This window comes from Diceros bicornis, chromosome 28 (genome assembly GCF_020826845.1).
Source record: "Diceros bicornis minor isolate mBicDic1 chromosome 28, mDicBic1.mat.cur, whole genome shotgun sequence".
Taxonomy (NCBI): domain Eukaryota; kingdom Metazoa; phylum Chordata; class Mammalia; order Perissodactyla; family Rhinocerotidae; genus Diceros; species Diceros bicornis.
In genome coordinates, this window is record NC_080767.1 from 36042834 (window position 1) to 36051792 (window position 8959).

The following is an 8959-nucleotide window of genomic DNA, read 5'->3' on the forward strand; positions in this document are numbered from 1 at the left end:
TGTGGATCCGATAACTGCCCCCCCCCAGCCCCCCAGTCTCTCACTGCCTCACAAGCTCTTCCTGGGGCTCACAGGCCCTTTGGCTCATCCCAACCCCCCTTTCCCGTTCCAGACGCTGAAGAATGCCTGGCTGCAGCGCTATGCAGTGAACAGCGCGGACCCCGGTGTGTTTGTGCTCCTGGCCTGTGGCACCATGTCCAGCACCTGTGGCCAGCTGGCCAGCTACCCACTGGCCCTGGTCAGGACCCGGATGCAGGCCCAAGGTAAGGCTGGTCCCAGGCCAGTTCCCAGGGGCCCGTCTCCCCGGGTGGGTTGGGAATGAAGGAGGAGCTGGGGAAAGGCCTCTGATGGGCGGCCTTTCTCCCTGCAGCCTCCGTTGAGGGCGCTCCAGAGGTGACCATGAGCAGCCTCTTCAAACAGATCCTGCGGACTGAGGGGGCCTTTGGCCTGTACCGGGGGCTGGCCCCCAACTTCATGAAGGTGATCCCAGCTGTGAGCATCAGCTATGTGGTATACGAGAACCTGAAGATCACGCTGGGCGTGCAGTCGCGGTGACGGGGGTGAGGGCAGCCCCGCCCGCGGACTTGCTGATCCTGGGCCTGCGGCCCCAGGATGTGTAGCCATCTCATTCTGTGAATGTGCCAACACTACGCTGACTGAAGCCAAGCTGTGAAACCCTGGATGCGGCTGCAAGGGAGGGGGAAGAGCTGGCAGGCCCGCTGGGTTTGTCCTGCTGACCCTGGCGTCCGTCCCGGGGAAGACCCACGGCTATTCCTCCAGCTCCGGGGGTCAGCAGGACACAGGCTGTCGTGCATGGGGACAGGACGTTTCCTGCAGTGCCTGCCGAATAGCAGGGCTCAGATGCCGGCTTAGTTCTTCCATCCCCTCTCACAGCCAGGCCACTGGCCGCAGGCCTTGCCCCTTGGCCTGCTGGGGGTCTTCCCCAGGCCCTCTTTGCTTCCATCCTCGCTGCTGTTTTAACATGGTAGGAGGGGGGCTCCCAGCCCACTCCCACGCCCCTCCTCACTCCTCTCCCCTCTGTCCGTGGGGACAGGTCGTTCCACCCGACTTTACCAGCCCTACTTCCTGACCTACAGCATTGCTGCTGGCTATGTGGTGCAGGGAGGAGGGAGGAGTCTGGCTTTTGTGCTCATCCTGGTCTGAGCCCACTGTTGGCTTCTGAGCTCACCAACAGAGGGGCCCTGGATGTGCGTGTGCATGCAGAGGGGCAAGGCCAGCCCCGCCCTTGGCTGCCTGGTGTCCTGGCGCATGGCTTCCCGGAAGGCGGGTGCTGGGTCCTGAAGCCCAGAGGGCCTGTGCTCCCTGCTGCTGGGGGCCTCTTGGTGCTCTGAGCTGGCCCCGGACTCTGTCAGGACTGGCACCAGCTCAGAACCAACTCCCTGCACCCCTCGGGCATGAGGGCAGTAGGGCATCGTGTTGTAACGGGAGGGCAGTTCCTGCCCCTGTCTGCGAGCCCTGGTGAGGGAAGGAAAAGGTGTTAAAGGCCTTAATTGTGTATTTTTGGGAAAAGGGTTTTGTTCAGAAAGACAAGCTGGGCACATGTGCAAGTTCTCTGCTTCCAGAGAGAAGACAAAGGAGTAGGCGGCTTGGCTGACCGACCGCATTCAAGTCTGTTTCTGACGCCCCTGGGGTTGTGTCCGATCCCGACGGGGTAGAGTGGGACCAGCCTCACATTCCACTGGTGCCGCGTATCACAGTGCTTGGAGCCTATTTATTTTGTATTTATTTGAACAGAGTTATGTCCTAACTATTTTTATAGATTTGTTTAATTAATAGCCTGTCATTTTCAAGTTCATTTTTTATTCATATTTATGTTCGTGGTTGACCGTACCTTCTCAGCACCGCGGGTTGGGGTGGGGAGAGGAAGGAGGTGCCATGGGAGGGACCCTCTCACCACTGCCCACACCAACGTCACATCTGTCCAAAGAAATTCCCCTTGGAACTGGCGACAGAGAAGAAGGGCAAGAAGGGGGCCCTGATCCTGGAGAGAGAGATGTCCTTTGGCAGGTCGGGGCAGGGCTGGCACTCCTGAAGCCTGAGGATCTGATGGGGGCGAGGAGAGGGGGAGAAACCTCGATTCCATTGAAAATGGAAATCCAAATCCTTTCTTGGACTGGAGGATTTCTTTATTTTACCCTTTTTGAATGACTAGGCAGTGAGGGGCCTATCACTGTGAGTTTGGGGTGGGGGCCTAGAGGAGAGGGCGGCCAGTCCCCCGCCTGCCCCTGTGAAGTGGGCTCCCCCCGTCGCAGGCCCCTGCTGCCCCTGCTCAATCATGCTGGTCACCTCGAAGCCCCACAGCTGCACTTCATTCTGCCAGAAGGGCTGATGAGGACAAGTGAAATAGGATGCAAAGATCAATGCAAACGTTACTGTTATATAGAAATAGAGTTATAACTGGAATTTGTGAAAAAGCAAATTACAAAAGAATTGGAAGTTGTCATTTAAAACAGCCTTCTAATAAAGTCGTTTCAAAGCTGATGACAGAGCCATGACTTTTCTGACCTGGGCTGGGGTGGCATGGGGGCGTTTCATGTTAGAAAGTGAATCCAGTTTTCTGGTTAGAGAAGATGAGAAACCTACCTCTTCTTGGAGCGGCTGCCCCGTGGGCTTCCAGGGGGTACTCCCTCTTTAGAATGGATGTTGGTTGGATTTGGGGTGCTCTGACCAGGTCACCAGGGCCCTCTGAGTTGCTGAGCCTGGTGGTCCTGCCTCAGCCCTCATCCAGTCCAGCCCATCGTGGGCAGAGCTGGTCACTGCCTCCTGCCTGAAGCGCCACCCTCCCGTGGCCTCCAGACACCCCTGTACTTCTCTCCACCTCACTGGCTGCTCCTCCCAGCCTCAGGTTTGTTCCTGCCCATCTTTCTGACGTGGAGATGTTGGGGGCCCCTCCTGACATTCCTTGTGTGCTTTCTGCCTGTCTCCCCAGGAAAGTGTGAGGCCTCTGGGGACAGGGAAGGTGTTTGCAGTTGTATGTCCAGAGCCTAAGACAGTGCCTGGTGCACAAAGTGCTCGATATAATGTTCGTTAGATAACTGTCCACACTTCAGTCCCCTGATGGCCCTGGCGCCACAGGTCCAGGCTGGCAGGCGATAGTATGAAGCAACTGGGGAGCCCTCTGCGGCTCTGCCATTCAGAGGCTGTACAGAGGCACGGAAGAGTGCCCATGTGTGACACTGACATATACCACTTGTACTGGGTTAACTAGTATCCCCCCAAATTCGTGTCCACCCAGAACTTTAGAATGTCACCTGATTTGGAAATACAGTTTTTGCAGATGTAATCCAGTTAAGATGTCACACTGGATTAGGGTGGGCCCTAAGTCCAATGATAGGTGTGCTTATAGAAGAGGGAAATTTGGACACAGGGAGAATGCCGTGACCACAGACGCAAAGGCTGGAGTGAGGCAGCTGCGAGTCAAGGACCACAGGCGGCCACCTGAAGCTAGAAGAGAGGCACAGAACAGTTTCTCCCTCATACCCTCCAGATTTCAGACTTCCTGGATTTCAGACTTGCAGCCTCCTGAACTGCTAGAGAATCAATTTCTGCCGCTTTAGGACATCCCACTTTGTGGTGACAGCAGCCCCAGGAAGCTAATATGCCACTCGCCTCAGTTGTTTATTACTGGGGTGACGGGCATAGACCCAACCATTGGGTCCTGGCAAATTGGCCCCCGATCCCTAACCTGCCATCCCACCTTGTCTAGGCTTCCCCTTGGGGTGGTGGCCTGCGGACCCTTCCAGGTCCTCAGTTCCATCTGGTGGGAGAGGGGCTTCTCCAGCATGAAAGTTGACGGGGGCAGGTGCTCTGAGCAGGGTGGAGCGTGGAGCCTCACCTTCCTACGCTTGTCTCCTTTGTTCCTTCACCCCTCCTTCCAGTCTTTGCACACGAGACCTTCTCTGACCACCCCAATTAAAATGGCAGCCCGCTCTCCCCACCCAACCTAGCTGATTCCCCATCCCGTTTTTTGTCCCTAGTATTGTCACCATCCACTATACTGCTTGCTGTCAGTCCTGGTTAACCGTCTATTTCCTCCCATGTGATTGTCAACTCCGGGAGGTTGGGGGGTACTTGGCTTTTTTCACTGCTGTTCCCAGTAAGTGCACGGCACCCACCAGGTGCCTAATGAATTGTTACTAGTTGCATGAAACCCATCCACATCTTCCACGGTGTGGTTGGTGGAATTATGCCCTCTCAAAGATCGCCAGAACCTGTGTATTAGGTTATAGGGTAAAGGGGAATTAAGATTGCAGATGGAATTAAGGTTGCTAATCAGCTGACCTTAAAATAGGGAGGTCGTCCTGGATTATCCAGGTGAGCCCAGTGTAACCACAGATCCTTCAATGTGAGAGAGGGAGGCAGGCAGAGAGCCAGGGAGATGGCACGAGAAGGACTCAGCCCAGGTTGCTGGCTTTGAAGATGGAGGAAAGGGCCACAAGCCAAGGAATGCGGGCAACCTCTAGGAGCTGGAAAAGGCAAGGAACAGATTGTCCCCAGAGCCTCCCGAAGGACACCTTGATTTTCACCCCATGAACCGCGTTTCAGACTTCTGACCTCCAGACTGGCCTGGGAGGGCTGTTGGAAAGTTGAAACAGACAGGAAATGGTCCTTAATAAACAGCATTATCTCCCAGCTCCCCTCCCCTATCCAGGATTCCAAACACGCAGAGTAATTTCCCCCCCGAAATGCTTCTCATTCCGGCCTCCCGGGCGAGGAGGTCATGTGGTCCTGGGATCGCTGGCATCTGAGAGGAAATCTGAAGCCAACCCCCGGGGGCTGGGGAGCCGCCAGTGCTGTGGGATCTGGCCAGATCTCTGCGCCTCTTTCCTGAAGCTAGACCCTTTCGTCTCTTAATGCTGAGAGCGCCATTTATGGAGCGCCAGCTGCATACACACGACCTCACTTAGCCCTCAGCGGGTCTGTGAGGTGCTGCTGCCCCATGACCCCCTTTTACTGATGAGAAAACAAAGGCTCTGGGAGGGGAAGGGAGTTGCCCAGGACCTCACCGTGCATAAGTGACAGGGCCTCGAATGTAGGTCAACAGCCCCCTGCAGTGCTGCAAGCACAGGGGTGAAGATAGGGCAGGCTCCACTGGAGGCCCAGCGGACGGGGAGCCCCTGCCCACGCCAGGCCCAGCAGGCTGGAACCAGGCCACGGTCCACCCATGGGGACCTTCATCAAGGGGCAGGCACTCCTTGCCTCACCTCAGGCGGGTGGCACCTGGTCCTTGGCTGCTCTCCAGGAGGTCACAGAGAACCTGGGGACGTGGGGCAGGCCTGTGATTGACAGCTCCCGGCGGTGTGATCCTGGGCAAATCTCGTGCTTCTCTGAGCCGCAGTTTCCTCACGAGCAGGAAGAGCACTATGCCTTCCTTAGAGCTCAGAGGGGAAGGACTCGCCGGGTCCTACAAAGGGTCAGTGTCGAGCTGAGATTCATCCAGCTTTGCTGCCCCTGAAGCCATGTGCTCAACTGCCCACCTGGCCACCCCCGGTCCTGATCTCACTGGTCTGAGCGGGTTGGAATGCAGGGGAAGAGTGAGAGGAGGAGTGGACGAGGTGTGGGCCCCACTGCCCAGGGATGGACCTTGGTCCTTGCCCTCCAGGGCCGACGAGGGAGCTGGAGCAGACCAGCGAAGCCCGGTCATGGCGGCAGGAGAGGGTGGTCAGGGCTGGCTGGGAAGGGCCAGCAGGCGGGGAGTGAGCGAGCAGGGCAGAGGGGAACCAAGAATGAGGAGACTGACCAGAGAGGGCCAGAGGCCTGCCCTAGGCCCCCAGGCGGCCCAACAAGCCTGGGCCCTGCTCTGGGCTTCCCGTAACACAGGCCCCTGGAGAGCAGCCACAAAGAGGTGATCTCCTCTGGCCACTTGCTATCACCCATCAGCACAGCCCCTGAGGCCCAGGGGGAAGCACTATCTCCCCGGGGCAGTTATGGAGGCTGATGAGAAAGGGAGCTGGCTCCACCCACTCCCATCAGGGTGGGGCACCCCTGGCTGCACCAACCCCCACCCCCTCATTTTACCGAGGAGGAAACTGACAGACGGGCAGGGACTGGCCCAACGTCACTGGGCTCCTTGGGGCCGTTTCTCTCCCCTGACGGCACTGGCTTATACCATTTGTACTAGTGCCCTATGGCTGCTGCCACAAACTGCCACCAACGTGGTGTCTTAAAACAACATAGATTTATTCTCTCACAGTTCTAGAGGCCAGAAGTCCAAAATCAATTTCACTGGGCTGAAATCAAGGTGTCCACAGGACTGGTTCCTTCTGGATCCCCCGAGGAGAATCTGTTTCTTTGGCTTCTTGAGCCTGTCCGTCCACGTTCCTTGGTTTGAGACCTCTTCCTCGCATTCCTCCAGCCTCGTGCCTACGTGGTCACATCTCTTCTTTAGTCAAATCTCCCTCTGCCTCCCTCTTATAAGGACACTAGTGATTAATTACATTTAGGGCCCACCCAGATGATCCAGGAAAATCTCTCCATCTCAAAAGCATTAATTTAATCACATCTACAAATTCCCTTTACCACGTCAGCTAACAGTCACAGGTTCCAAGGATTAGGACCTGGATATATTTAGGGGCCATTATTCAGCATGCCACACCTACCCCCACTACAAGCCCTGTTCCCTATTACACACTTTTGCCCGTCAAAATCCTTCCCATCCAACCGGTTAAAAAATTAGGGAACAGTCTTCCGTGGACCATGGCATACTGTGGAATACTACACAGTCATTAGCAACGGGGAGGGAGAACAGTTACTGATCTGGAATACGTTCACCATAGAGGAGCTACTGTGTGATCTGAATTTTTATTTAAAGAAAAGAAAAACATATCTAGAGAGAGAGGAGCAAAATGACACTGTGATCAAGATCACAGACTGTGGGGCCAGTCCCGTGGCGTAGCGGTTAAGTGCGCGCGCTCCACTGCTGGCAGCCAGGGTACGGATCCCGGGCGTGCACCGACGCACTACTTGTCAGGCCATGCTGTGGCAACGTCCCATATAAAGTAGAAGAAGATGGGCATGGATGTTAGCCCAGGGCCAGTCTTCCTCAGCAAAAAGAGGAGGATTGGCATGGATGTTAGCTCAGGGCTGATCTTCCTCACACACACACAAAAAATTAAAATAAATAAAATAAAGATCACAGACTGTGGAGTCCTCAGGAGATCTGGGTTCAAATCCTGCCTCTGCCACTTACTAGCTGTGTGACACAAGGGAGTTCACTTAACTTTCCTGATGCCTGTTTCTTCGTCTGTAAAATGAGAATATTTGTACCCACCTCATAGGGATATGGTAAGGATTAAATGAGGTAATATATGTAAAGAGCTTGAAACAGTGCTTGCCATGAAATAGGCCCTTTTTAACTGTTAGATATGTATATTTATTATACAAAAATATAAATTTTATATATATACACTATATGTAGGCTACATAAAAATAAATTAGAAGGCTGTACTCCAAAAAACTGTCACGTGGTTATACCTGTGGTTGGTGGGACTGTGAATAACTGGTATCATCTTTTTGCTTACCTGCAAGTTCTATTTATGCACAATAAACATTAATTATTTCCATAATCAAAGTGAAATTTTAAAATTTAACACTCTGACAACAGAAAAAAGCAAACCATAATCCCTGAAGCCCTAGCTGGGGCCGCCCCCCCCCAGGGGACCCCCCCTGCTTCGCAGGGAGGAAGGATCTGGAGTTCTCATGACTCGTTTCCCTTCTTACTTCCTGGCACTCTTGACCGTGAGCTCTGGAAGCCCGGCTGGGAACAGAGGGAGTGTGTTCGGAGAACAGACAGCGGGCCCCCACTGGTTGCATGTAACGCCCTTCACATGTCAACTCGGCATATCGACTCTGTGCAACCTTCTCATCCTTGACGGCACCAACCCCATGGAGGGTAACTGATCTCCAAGTGTTTGCCCAAGGTCACCGCAGGCAGTGGCGGGGTTCCCACCTCAGGCCTTCTGCCACCATCAAAGCCACAGGGGGCATGCTGTGACCTGAGCATGACCAAGATGGGGCAGGGGTTCCTGGCTCGGGGCCCTTTCCCCTGAGAGGCGTGGCTTTTCCTACCTGCCCATCTTCAGACCCTTATGTGAATCCATTTTACAGATGGGCAAAGAGATCTTAGATAACGGAGACTGCCCAGAGAAGATGCAATCCCAGAACTGGCCACAAGGTGGCAGCACCAGGCCTTGATTGGCCTTGTCACGAGCTTCCCGCACCAGCTCCTACAGGGCTTCGCATCCTCTACCGCCCTCTGGTGGTTGTGGGAACACACGCCCAGCGCCCAGCCACGAACATTTGGGAAAACTGAGGCAGGGTTGTCATCTCTTGGCTGGGGATACTCAGTGAAAGAAGCAGGGATCAGTCAGTGCCCCATGGTAGCCTTGGGTTGACTGGCCATTCTCCAGTCCCAGTCCCAGGGAACCGGTCTAGCTAGCACAGTCCTTGGACTTTTCATCAAGGTGACCATTCAGCAGAGGAGCTCGAGGATGGTGCAGGTGGGCTCCTCTCTGCCTGTAGCAGCCCCAGGGAAAAAACCCTAGTCAGAAGTCAGGCCCCTTTCCCCTGCATGGCTCAGCCACCAACCATACCCTCCTCTGCAAAATGTGGAGACAGAAGAAAACATCTCTGAGTCTGTGAAAACAGGGAGAGGGGAGATGGCTGATAGCTGGGGGCCTGGCCGGGCTGATAGCCCGGGGCCTCCTCAGTCGGACTGGGCCTCAAGGGGAAGCCAAGGCTGGGAGACAGAATCTCTGGGCTGAGCAGGAGCAGAGAGGGCAGGGAGCACAGAGTGGGTTGTGGGTGGTGAGACTCTCCCCAGGACCCGATGTCATGGACAGAAGGTGGACACCTTGTCCCAAGCCGGGCACATCAGATGCTCCCTTTGGGGAATTTGGGACTGAAACAGAGAGGCGAGTCAGCCTCCTTGTGCAGCTGG

The 8959-nt window shown here is 55.1% G+C and overlaps 1 protein-coding gene across 7 annotated transcripts in view; it reads left to right on the forward strand.

The window, feature by feature from the left end:
• The window catches only part of SLC25A25 (solute carrier family 25 member 25), a 34820-nt gene extending 32318 nt beyond the window's left edge, over positions 1-2502 (forward strand). For all 7 annotated transcript variants that reach the window (XM_058524141.1, XM_058524142.1, XM_058524148.1 and 4 more), the window contains 2 exons: positions 113-263; positions 371-2502. In XM_058524141.1, coding sequence (XP_058380124.1) covers positions 113-263; positions 371-555 — 336 coding nt within the window. In that variant the 3' untranslated portion in view covers positions 556-2502. The remainder of the gene's footprint in view (positions 1-112; positions 264-370) is intronic.
• The last annotated feature ends 6457 nt before the right edge of the window (positions 2503-8959 follow it).